This window comes from Aethalodelphis obliquidens, unplaced genomic scaffold, assembly GCF_003676395.1.
Source record: "Aethalodelphis obliquidens isolate GAN/ISIS:26980383/991018 unplaced genomic scaffold, ASM367639v1 scaffold12, whole genome shotgun sequence".
NCBI classification, from domain to species: domain Eukaryota; kingdom Metazoa; phylum Chordata; class Mammalia; order Artiodactyla; family Delphinidae; genus Aethalodelphis; species Aethalodelphis obliquidens.
Window position 1 is genome coordinate 17936474 of NW_020837956.1, and position 12496 is coordinate 17948969.

Here is a 12496-nt window from a genome sequence, read left to right on the forward strand (position 1 = left end):
AGCCTACAAGCCTGTGGTAGCTGGAGTGCTCTGGATGTAGCACAACTGACAGCAAAGAATGAGCAGAAAACAGGTGACAAAAGAGGCTGTTTGTAATTAGAAGTCAGGAAACTTGAGGAAACAGGTGTGCAGCAAGATCTCAAAGCCTTAATATAACTGTCATAACTAAAAATCAAAATCCTTAAGGGGAATTGAGAATAGAGTTTAATTTCCAAATACCTCATAATGAGGTAACTGAAATGTCTCTTCTCAGCTCTGTGTGACAAGCCGAATTCTGGTCTACCAGTGTATGATGTATTTGTGTGTATGTGTGTTTTCATGTGCACCACACAAAGCTAATGGCTATGATACCACACACACATCTGACAGCAAAATAATAATCAGGAACGACATCAGAGGAATGTAAACTACTAGTAAACCAGAAAAATAAAAATGAATGACACTAATTTTTTAAATAAAATGCCTATAGTAGCACTCTTCTGTGAACTCCTTATAGATATAGATTATGTTTTATTCATCTTCACAACCTCAACACCTAGCCAGGAGTTGATTTGTTGAAGAACTAAATGAAGCCATTCCCTAGAAATAATGGTAAAACAAAACTGTGTTTTAAAGACAACTAAAGCTTGATGTGGTTGCCAGAGATGCTAGAGAAAAGGATGGTATATTAACAAACTAACAACAGTAAAATATAAGCCACTGAAAAACTTAGGTTACACTGCTGTGTAACTATCCATTATATTTAATCCTATAAAATTACATAAACGTCAATGGAAGAAGATAAACCAAGGGTTCCATGCTAAAAACATTAAAGATAACCTAAAACATAATAAAAGTAGTTATAATTATCACTCAGCAATCTACAAACAGCAAGATGGAGAGTGTACATTTTCAAGTTAAAAGAAAAGAAGATCTGAAGTCTTGTCTATGGCTAAAAGCTATAAGACTTAAGCATTTAGAAACTCAGTGGGTTAGCAGCTACCACCCAGTCATAAGTCAGTGTTATATATGAAACCTGTATATCCTACACGACTTTACCTTTTCATTCTCAATGGTCCTCTGGACAGAAACTCTTACATAGATTATTTGGTACATCATGAGTCCTGAGTAAACATAAAGCCAGGTTTTTCAACAACTGCAAAAATCAGTGCCTTACACTGTCAAGGCAATATTAAATGTATTCATAATCTGTTTCCCTACGAAAATTTCAAATAAAATTCTACCTTCTGGTTTTGTCCAAATCTGTTGAGTAATCCAGGAATGTTACTATCTGCTTCTCTAGGTAGCTGTCAATCTTTTCTTCAGTCATCGTTGCTGAATTTAAAATACTTTGAGTCAATGAATTTAAGAATATGGCCTCATAGTTCCCTTCTAGCAGCAATTGTAGGAAAGATCCACTCTCTGTAATAGAAAAAAATTAGTCCAATAATCCAAAGAACAACTACTTTCATACCATAAAAGGTAACTATTATCATTTCAGCATGCCAAAAAAAAAATGTATATACTTAGAATGCTTCCTATACATTAACCACAAAGTACTGAGCAAATGCCCATCACTTCTCCTAGAATTAGAAGCTCATTCATACCATGAGCAGCATGTCAGAAGTTAAACCCAGAAATAATATTCCTTATTAGCAAGTAACATCAAAAGGAATTCTGCTGGGAATTCAAAAGAATTCCTACTGACAACAGAAAAGTTTCCTTACAAAGTTTCCTTTCACGATCTGGCTCCTCCTACCCCCACTGTCCTCCCTGATGAAAAGCTGGTTCCCTCATTGTTCCCTTAATATCCATATGCACATTCTGCCTCCACACTTTTACACTTGTGACTCCTCCTGGGGAACTTTTCCACTTGTCAGTCTCACTCTTTAAACAAAAATCAGGTCAAGTTTGACTTGTTCCATGAGACTTCCAGACCCAAACTTCAGAAACTACCTCTCTCCTGAAGCACCTATTGCGTATACACACAAACACGGGTCCGCGCACACATACATACACACACAAATATATAGGACAGGACATATACTGTCCTACATTGTTATTTCTCTTTTGGGTCCAGCCTAAATCCCACAACCAGATGTGCCTATATCCCCCTAGTATATGTGCCTTTTAACTCTTTCTCTCTCCGGTAAATGTGCTTCGCTTACAAGATTACATCTTTGCTGCCTCATTTCAGCTGTTGTGCTTACCAGCTGTGTGACCTTGAATAAATTACTTAATCTGTACTTAAATGCCTCCATCTGCAAAACGGGAATAAAAGTAGTGTCTACCTTACAGGTCTATTCTAAGCATTAAATGACTGAAGAAATGTTAAGGGATTAGAAAAACAATTGACATTATTATTGAACCCGGACGGTGAGAAGTTTGGGGTAAAGACATGCACGGAGCCTTTGGACCGCGCCCACTATGTCAAGGATGCAGCAACCCAAAGCATTAAGAATCAGATAGATTTGGGTAGGAAAAAAATAAAACCAGAAGGGATGAGAACCCAGCCGCCGCCACCCCTTCTCCCCACAGTCCTCACGCTGGCCTCAGTCCCTCTTTGGCAGGTGCACCCCTCTCACCCGAACCGGCGACTCCCTCTTGCTTCCACTGCTGCAGCTCAGCCTCAGTGGGGAAGCCCCTCAGTAGGGCCAGCTCCGGGGTCCACATCACCTCAGATATCGGTGCAACCAAAACAGAGTCCTACGAGGGTCACACAGGAGTCAACAAAAGAAAGTGAAAGGAAGAGGGTCCAAAGACGTCGAAGAGTAGTGGCGACAGTTCCTGTAAGCACATCCACAGCCCTAGAACCCCATGTGCGGACACCGGCACAAGGAGGCGACCATAACGGTAGCGCGGAGAACCCTGGGAAGAACACACAAACTCTCAGGGACCCGCTTCCGCCTAGGAGGCCAACCCGAGTCCTTGGTACTGAGCATGCCCAGTAGGAATGCCCCACCCCGAGCAGGGGAATGGGCGGTGTTTGGAGGGCGCGGCCGACCTCAGCCCTGCCCCCAGGGGTGCTGCCGAAGGAGTGGAGGGCGTGGAGTCATCTTGTACCGCCCACCGAGGAGGCAGGTTGAAATGCAGTTCAAAGTCGCGATTTTGCCTAGCTGCGGTTTACTTGGAAGGTCTAAGCCTTTGATTCCTAAACCTGTTTGGGTCAGAACCCTCCAGACTACCTGATGAAAGCCATAGTCCTTCCCGCAAAAGCACGTGGACCCTTACCACCAACACTGGGGTACCATTTCAGGGAGTTAAAGTCCCTCTGAAGTGGAGTCTGTGAACCCCAGGTTAACAACCCCGTCAGCTGGGCTTCCCTGGCGCCACAGTGGTTAAGAATCCGCCTGCCAATGCAGGGGACACGGGTTTGAGCCCTGGTCCGGAAAGATCCTACATGCCGCGGAGCAACGAAGCCCGCGCGCCACAATTACTGAGCTCTAGAGCCCGCGAGCCACAACTACTGAGCCCACGTGCCAGACTACTGAAGCCTTTGCGCCTGGAGCCCGAGCTCTGCAACAAGAGAAGCAACCGCAGTGAGAAGCCTGCACACCACAACAAAGAGTAGCCCCCGCTCACCACAACTAGAGAAATCCTGCGTGCAGCAACGAAGACCCAACGCAGCAAAAAATAAATAAATAAAAATTAAAATTAAAAAATACTGGGAAAAAAAAAGAACCCTGTCAGCAGAGGTCTTTATTCTTGAATGTATTCAAGTGTAAGAAAAGTATCCGGTTTTGATGCTGCCACTACATAAATCATAATTAGGTGGGACATCTGGCCCAGCCACTGGTGCAGAGAAACTTTTGGAGGCTAGACTGTGAGAAACCTCCCAGCCCTGCGTTCCTGCTGCCGGCCTAGAGCTGGCGCCTTAGTCGCACGTCTTTTAATCTTCATAGCCGCACTCCTAGGCCAAAACGGAGCACTGAGAGCCGGACTTGGTGGAACAGGACTCTGCCCCAGTCAGCTTGAAGCCTGCACCGTGAGTGCGCCTGCCGTACACGATCCAGGAGAAAGCTGCAGGGTGACACTGACCACTCGGGATTCATGGAAGAATCAAGTGCAGTTCTGGAAGAGCCTTGCCCAGTACCGGCTCCAAGGTGAGAAGCGAAGTAATTCTTTTTTTTTTTTTTTTTTTTACAACTTACACATACTTTATTTACTTGACTGAAAGCTTTATGGTACATAAAATGCTTTCTATAGTTGATCTCAGCTTTGTTCACACCTAAGTGAGTTGTGTCTGGGTTTTCTGTGCTCTAGACTGCTCAATTGCTGCTGCTGCCGCTGTTGGTTTGTTTTCTTTCAGGATCAAGATGGGTACTTTCATATAAAATCTTGTTTTTAATTCCTTCTCTGGCAAGTCTTTCCTGGATTCTTAGCTTTGCATAATTATACCTACAATGGAACCAGCATCCTAAAGTCACCAAGATAAATCCTCCTACTCGAACGTCACATGATCTTCTAATTCTACCTTCGCCTTCCCGGGCCCCCCGGGCTCCAGCGCAGCCGCCATGGGGACAGTCGGCACCTCCTACGAATTCTTAATTCACTTTCTTCCTCAGGACCCAGAACCCCTCTAGATTTTGGAAGGAAGAGGTGCTCGACTTAGCTCAGCAGCTGCCAGCAGATGCCAACAGAAGCCAGACCTGGGCTGTGAGAAAAGAGCAGATGCCCTAGAATGTTTTCTCACTGAGAAGTAATGAAAAGGTATTTGTGCAGGGAAGCATTTTTGATCGGTGCGATCATCTGTTTTTTCAAGCACAAAATCTAGCACTGTGGAACTATTTGACAGTTGTTAAAGATCAACAGTTGCAGAAACACACTAACCACTACACCAAGTTCCTCACTTGTGTGTAGAGCCCCATTGACCCACAGGGTGAACTTGGAGCTCTCACTATAATTCAAGTTTTGTTTTGTTTTTTTAATTGAAGCATAGTTGATTTACAATGTTGTGTTAAGTTCTGCTGTATCAAGGTTTATTTTAAATGTGATTTGCGAGACAATGATAGTCATTAAATCTATTAATCTCCCTTGAAACAAAATAGAGTCCAGTAATAAAAATGGGAGAAAAAACATCTCAATTTAAAAAAAAAAAAATACTGAGACTTCCCTGGAGGTCCAGTGGTTAGGATTTCGCCTTTCAATGCCGGGGGTGCAGGTTTGATCCCTGGTCAGGAACCTAAGATCCCACATGCCTTGAAGCCAAAAAAAAAAAAAAACATAAGACAGAAGCAGTATTTTAACAAATGCAATACAGACTTTAAAAATGGTCCACATCAAAAAAATTGAAAAAATAAATAAAACTTTAAAAAATAAAATAAATAAAAATTAAAAAGAAAATACTGAGTGGAAACTGAGTTGGTAGGTGAGCTATGTCCACTTTAGGATCAGTGTAGAGTGCCTTGTCTGGAAGGTCTGTTGGGAACCCAGATGTCACTATTTATAAGTCCTTTTTCTTATGCTAGTCAGATTTCTCAGGGAGAGTCTTTAAATCTCCCACCTGGATAGTGTCTGGTTGCCAGAATTTCAAAGCCAAGTGGAGCAAGAAAGCCAGGAGTCTCAGCATTCAGGACGCAGTCTGTATATGGGACCCTCTACAGGGTCCATATACACCACTGCAGGGGTGGTGGAGGGAAAGCAGTGGATGCACGTTCCAAACGACTGACTCAGCTGTGCAGGAGTCCTCCTCATTTTAGCCCCTCCTTCTCCCACCCCATAATCTTCGGTCCCAGAGGCACCTAGTGCTCCTAGTTCCTGAGTCTTTTGGGGATTCTTCAGTGTAGATAAAAGGTGGCCTTAGGGGGCTTCCCTGGTGGCGCAGTGGTTGAGGGTCCGCCTGCCGATGCAAGGGACGTGGGTTCGTGCCCCGGTCCGGGAGGATCCCACATGCCGCGGAGCGGCTGCACCCGTGAGCCGTGGCCGCTGGGCCTGCGCGTCCGGAGCCTGTGCTCCGCAACGGGAGAGGCCACGGCGGTGAAAGGCCCGTGTACCGCAAAAAAAAAAAAAAAAAGGTGGCCTTAGCATTCTCTGTTGCACTTTTAGGATTGGGCTTTCTTTGGTCAGTGAAATCAGTTACCTAGCTTCCAACACTGTTAACTCCTCTCATCTTCTCTTTCCTTGAGAGTTATGTCTTAATTTTTTTTCTTTACCGTAGTTTTTTAAATTAATTTTTATTGGAGTATAGTTGCTTTACAATGTTGTTAGTGTCTGCTGTACAGCAAGGTGAATCAGTTATACATATACATATATCTAATCTTTTTAGGTCACCACAGAGCAGAGTTCCCTGTGCTATACAGTAGGTTCTCATTAGTTATCTATTTTACATATAGTAGTGTATATATGTCAATCCCAATCTCCCAATTCATTCCACCCCTCCCTTCCCCCCTTGGTAACCATAAGTTTGTTTTCTACATCTGTGACTCTATTTCTGCTTTGCAAATAAGTTCATCTGCACCATTTTTCTAGATTCCGCATATAACTGGTACTATACGATATTTGTCTTTCTCTTTCTGACTTATTTCACTCGGTGTGACAATCTCTAGGTCCATCCATGTCACTGCAAATGGCATTATTTCATTCCTTTTAATGGCTGATAATATTCCATTGTATATATGTACCACATCTTCTTTATGCATTCTTCTGTCGATGGACATTTAGGTTGCTTCCACATCCTGACTATTGTAAGTAGGGCTGCAATGAACATCTGGGTGCATGCATCCTTTCGAATTATGGTTTTCTCCAGATATATGCAGAGTGGGATTGCTGGATCAGGTAGCTCTATTTTCAGTTTTTTAAGGAACCTCCATACTGTTCTCCATAGTAGCTGTACCAATTTACATTCCCACCAACAGTGTAGGAAGGTTCCCTTTTCCCCACACCCTCTCCAGCATTTATTGTTTCTAGATTTTTTAGTGATGGCCATTCTGACTGGTGTGAGATGATCTCTCATTGTAGTTTTGATCTGCATTTCTCTAATAATTAGTGATGTTGAGCATCGTTTCATGTGTTTTTTGGCCATCTGTACGTCTTCTTTGGAGAAATGTCTATTTAGATCTTCTGCCCATTTTTTGATTGTGTTGTTTTTTTGATATTGAGCTGCATGAGCTGTCTTTACCGTAGTTTTAATGGGTTTTGAAGGAGAGAAATTAGATGCATACATTCAATATGCCATGTTTAGACAGAACCTTAAATTGTGTTGTAAATGACACCTTTCTCCAAGTAGCTTCAGGTTTGATACATTTATGTGTTTTAACCAATTCTATCTCATGTCTTTCAGGTAGTAAAGGGGAGGCAGGATCTTTTCACTAGCTCAAGACATTCTTCACTAGCATGGAGAAGTCAGGATTGTAACCAGCATTTCATGACCCTTCAACCCCTTTTCAGATTCATTAACAACTCTCATGTTTAATAATGATAATTTTTTAATGTTTGCAAAATTTTTTGGAGTTTTTGTTTTATATTTATTTATTTATTTATTTTTGGCTGCACTGGGTCCTCGTTGCTGCGCGCGGGCTTTCTCTAGTTACAGTGAGCGGAGGCTACTATTTGTTGCCATGCATGGGCTTCTCATTGCGGTGGCTTCTCTTGTTGCGGAGCACGGGCTCTAGGCTCGCAGGCTCAGTAGTTGTGGCACACAGGCTTAGTTACTCCGCGGCATGTGGGATCTTCCTGGACCAAGGCTCAAACCCGTGTCCCCTGTATCGTCAGGCAGATTCTTAACCACTGCGCTACCAGGGAAGCCCTGAAAATGTTTATAGCAGCATTTTTAGTAACAGCCAAAAACTGGAAACAACACAAATGTCCATCCACAGGTAAATGAATAAACAAATTGTGGTATATTCATACAATTGAATACTGTTCCCCTATAAAAAAGAATGAACTATAGATACACCCAACATACACAAGTATCAAAATAATTACGCTGAGTGAAATAAGTCAGAAGAAAAAAGAGAACATCTTATATGATTCCATTTATGTAAATGTAAACTAAACTCTAATGACAGAAAGCAGATGAGTGGTTGTTTGGGGTGGGGAGGCGGAGAGGAAAGTAGGGAGAGGTTACAAACAGGAACAAGAACACTTTGGGGATTGATGGATGTGTTCACTATCTTGATTGTGCTGATGGTTCCATGGAAATGTACATATGGAAAAACATCACCCTGTACAGTTAAAATATGTGCACTTTATTCTATGTCAATTAGACCTCTATAACACTGTCTTTTTTTTGCGGTACGCGGGCCTCTCACTGTTGTGGCCTCTCCCGTTGCGGAGCACAGGCTCCGGACGTGCAGCCTCAGCGGCCATGGCTCACGGGCCCAGCCGCTCCGCAGCATGTGGGATCTTCCCGGACTGGGGCACGAACCCATGTCCCCTGCATCGGCAGGCGGACTCTCAACCACTGCGCCACCAGGGAAGCCCCTACAACTCCTTTTGATGTTGTTGAGGCAGCATCTTTACCTATGGTTACTTCAGCCCAACAAGCTGAATTATATGTTCTTACATGGGCTTGTACTTTAGCCAAGGACAAAACTGCCAATATTTATACCAATAGTAGATATGCTTTTAGAGTACCTGTGATTTTGGAATGTTGTGGAAGCAGTGTGGCTTCCTAACTTCTAGTGGAAATAAAATTTTAAATGGCCTCTATGTTCAGGAATTATTTAATGTAATACTTTTACTTGCCTCTTTAGCTACTTTTAAGATACTGGGGCATTCTAAACTTGACTCTCTGGAAGCTAGGGGAAAATCATCCTGCCAATATTGCTGCAAGGAATGCTGCCCTTAAAGCAGCCAAATCTCTGTCATGGTTCGAAGAGATATTTCCCCAAATGATAATTTAGAAAAACTGGCTAGAGAGCTCAACAATTAGCCTCAAAAAAGGAAAAACAAGATTGGAAATTCAACAGTTGTTGGTTTGATAAAAAGAGAAAGCTCTGGTTTGGACCAAATAACAACCCAGTCCTACAGGAGACTCTAAAATTCCCACTCCTCACCACGCTGCATGCATTAAACCATTGGTCTACTGACAAAATAGTAGCCTGCATGAATCAATACTGGTGATTATTAACAAGGCCACAATATCAACAAGGCCACAAAAGCACCTACCTCACTTGTCCCGCTTGTCCAAAGTACAACCCAGGGAAGCCTGTTGGTACTGCTCCCAGACATTTTAAACTGCCCAATGGACTGCTCGAGCTCTGGCAAATGGATTTGATACAAACTTCCTGTGTCTAGTGAATATAAATGTGTTTTAGTCGTGGTCTGTATGTTTTCACACTGGACTGAAGCGTTCCCTTGCAGACAGGCTACTGCCTCTTCTATGGCTGAAGTCCTTTTGGAAAAGATTACCCCTACCTGGGAAACTCCTCCCAAATTTCGCAGTGATTGAGGAACCCATTTTACTGGCCATGTGCTTCAACAAGTCTATGCTGCTTCGCAACAAGTCTATGTGCTTCAACAAGTCTATGCTGCTTCAACAAAGTCTAAGCACACTTTCACTGTGCTCACCAAGCTCAAACCTCTGGTTTAGTCAAACGCACTTACAGCATTATTAAGACCCAATAGGCAAAATTTGTAGAGGTCCTCCAAATACGCTGGGCAAAAGCATTGCCATTGGTCCTTCTAAATCTCAGACCCACCCCTTTTGAAACTCATGAACTCTCACCTACTGGGATAGTCACAGGATGCCCAATGCAATTGGCCTCTGCTTCTTTTGATCCACAACGGATAAAAGGAAAGGTAGTCCAATACTGCAAAGGGCTAATTGCTTCTATTAAAAATAACCTTGTTTTGGTAGAGCAATCTTTTCTCAGCAAACCCTCAGGAAACAAAGACCTTAAGCATCACATCTTGCAAACTAGAGATTTCATCTATTGGAAAGGAAACCTTCAGAAGAACTTTCTTCAACCACACCGGACAGGCCCCTACCAAGTATCGCTAACCAACCCTTGTGCCCCCAAATTCCAATCAACAGACTCTTGGATTCACATGACACAGCTAAAGAAAGTGCCAAAACCTGACTGGACCTACATATCATCTGGTGACCTGAAGTAAAGATTTCCTGGATTTGAAGCAAACAACATCTGATGAGACAGCTTGCCCAAGATATCTGGACTAGGTCTGTTAGAATTCTGTTGCCAAAACTTTGATGATGATGTAATGCTTCAGATGATTTCCAACATCTATGATCTTGATAACATACGGACTTCAGACAAAAAGTGCCTGAGAGTTCTCCCTCCTACCTGTCCTTGTTACTTGAATATGACCTTAATCAGTTTCCAATCTGTCGACTTTCCCTCTGACGTGAGACATTACGCTCAGGAAAGGTCCTTCCTGACATAGAGGAACAAAAAGCCACTGAAACTAGAAAACTTGACTATTGATCAGGGATGCTTTCAGAGAAAGGCCTTGATCAATAGAGGGAAATATAAAAAATTAACAAACAGACGTTTCAATTAAACAGAGTTGGGAGACCAGAAGGGGGTACTTACATGTGGCTTGCCATGGTTGCAGGCCCCAAATTGCAATTCTCTGATGATCCTAGATAAACCCATCTTTGCTGAAGAAGTATCTGGCAGTCTATTTGTTTCAGGCCAACAATACATTTAAACTTTATATACTTTAAATAAAAATACATGTTTTTAAATCCTTTAGTTGATTAATGTAAAAAGAAGCAGAAAACCCTTGATTATTATAGTGAGCTGACTAGTAGCCCCAAAGACATCAAGTCTTAATCCTTGTTACCTTATTTGGAAAAAGAGTCTTTGCAGTTGTGGTTAAGGATTTAAAAATGAGGTGATAATCCTGGATAATCCCAATGGGTTCAAAGTGCCATCAGCAGTGTCCATATTAGAGACAGGCAGAGGGAGATTATACACACACACACACACACACACACACACACACAAGAAAGATATGTGAAGATGGGGGCAGAGGTTGGAGTACTGCATCCACAAGCCAACAAATGCTGGCAGTCACCAGAAGCTGGAAACGACAAGGAATGGATTCTCCCCTAGAGCCTTCAGAGGGAGAGCAGCCCTGCCAAGACCTTGATTTTGGACTTTTGGTCTTCAGAACTGTGAATGAATAAATTTCTGTTGCTTTAAGTCACCGAGTTTGTGGTAATTTGCTACAGCAGCCCTAGGAACTAATACAAGTATTAAAACATAATTAATGATTTTGTAGAAATAAAGGCAAGATAAATACATTTTATGGAATATATAATGTTAATTATGTATGTCTTTATTTCATTACTTATCCAAACATTACTGGCCCTTCAATTGCCCAATAAATTATTTTAATTATTTTGATGACTAGCACGTATATAAAAAACTTAGTTTAACACACTTTTTGCTATGAAAATATATTTGTCAAAGTAGTATTATAGGTCATATTTCACATAATACTTTGTTAGCTTGATTAAGAACCTAAAAATGGCATGTGTATCTTCATTTCCATCTTGCCTCTCACCCTGTAAATGTTATAAGCAGACTTCTGTGTGATGTCCTTTTACAGTTTGGAACAAGAAAGGAGATTTCTACCTTCCAGTCTCCCTACCTGCCTCCTCAGTTCCAGTTTTCGATCTGAAGACACTTCTCTTATCCACATGATCAATGTAACATGTACTTTCATGCATTAAGAGGATAATCACTTCACAGACAAGAAAAGAATAGCCACTTCACATAAGAAAACAGACACAGATCTGTGGAACAGAACTGAGAGACGAGAAATAAACCCATGTATATATGGACATTTAATTTATGACAGAGGAACCAAGAAGATACAGCAGAGAGAAAACAGTCTCTTTGACAAATTGTGTTGGGAAAACTGGACAGCCACATGCAAAAGAATGAAACTAGACCACTATCTTACACCATACACAAAAATTAACTCAAAATGGCTTAAAGATTTTAAGACCTGAAACCATAAAATTCCTGGAAGAAAGCAAAGGTGGTAAACGCATTGACATTGGTCTTAGCAATGTTTGGTGGATCTGACTCCAAAAGCAAAACAAACAAAAGCAAAAATAAATAAATGGGATTACATCAAACCATAAAGCTTCTGCACAGTGAAGGAAACCATTATCAAAATGAAAAGGCAACCTACTGAATGGGAAAAGATATTTACAAATCATACACTTGACAAAGGGTTAATATCCAAAATATATAAAGAACTCATACAACTCAACAACAAAAAGCAACGTAATGAAAAAATGGGCAGAAGGGATTCCCTGGTGGCGCAGTGGTTGAGAGTCCGCCTGCCGATGCAGGGGACACGGGTTCGTGCCCCAGTCTGGGAAGATCCCACATGCCGCAGAGCGGCTGGGCCCGTGAGCCATGGCTGCTGAGCCTGCGCGTCTGGAGCCTATGCTCCACAACGGGAGAGGCCACAACAGTGAGAGGCCTGTGTATCGCAAAAAAAAAATAATAATAAATAATAATAATAATAAAATAAATAAAATTTTAAAAAATGGGCAGAAGTTCTGAATATACATTTTTCCAAAGAAGACACACAC

The 12496-nt window shown here is 42.0% G+C and overlaps 1 protein-coding gene and 1 pseudogene across 3 annotated transcripts in view; both read right to left on the minus strand.

Moving 5' to 3' along the window:
* The window catches only part of TTC27 (tetratricopeptide repeat domain 27), a 180713-nt gene extending 177791 nt beyond the window's left edge, over window positions 1-2922 (minus strand). Inside the window, exons 1-2 of one of the 3 annotated variants that reach the window (XM_027113427.1) lie at window positions 2565-2922; window positions 1224-1401 (exon numbers count right to left, since the gene is read on the minus strand). In XM_027113427.1, coding sequence (XP_026969228.1) covers window positions 1224-1401; window positions 2565-2652 — 266 coding nt within the window. In that variant the 5' untranslated portion in view covers window positions 2653-2922. The remainder of the gene's footprint in view (window positions 1-1223; window positions 1402-2564) is intronic. The other 2 variants (XM_027113428.1, XM_027113429.1) reach the window with 2 other exon arrangements.
* A 1109-nt stretch (window positions 2923-4031) lies between these two features.
* On the minus strand, window positions 4032-11617 carry LOC113624180 (cytochrome c oxidase assembly protein COX20, mitochondrial pseudogene; annotated as a pseudogene).
* Window positions 11618-12496: the final 879 nt, after the last annotated feature.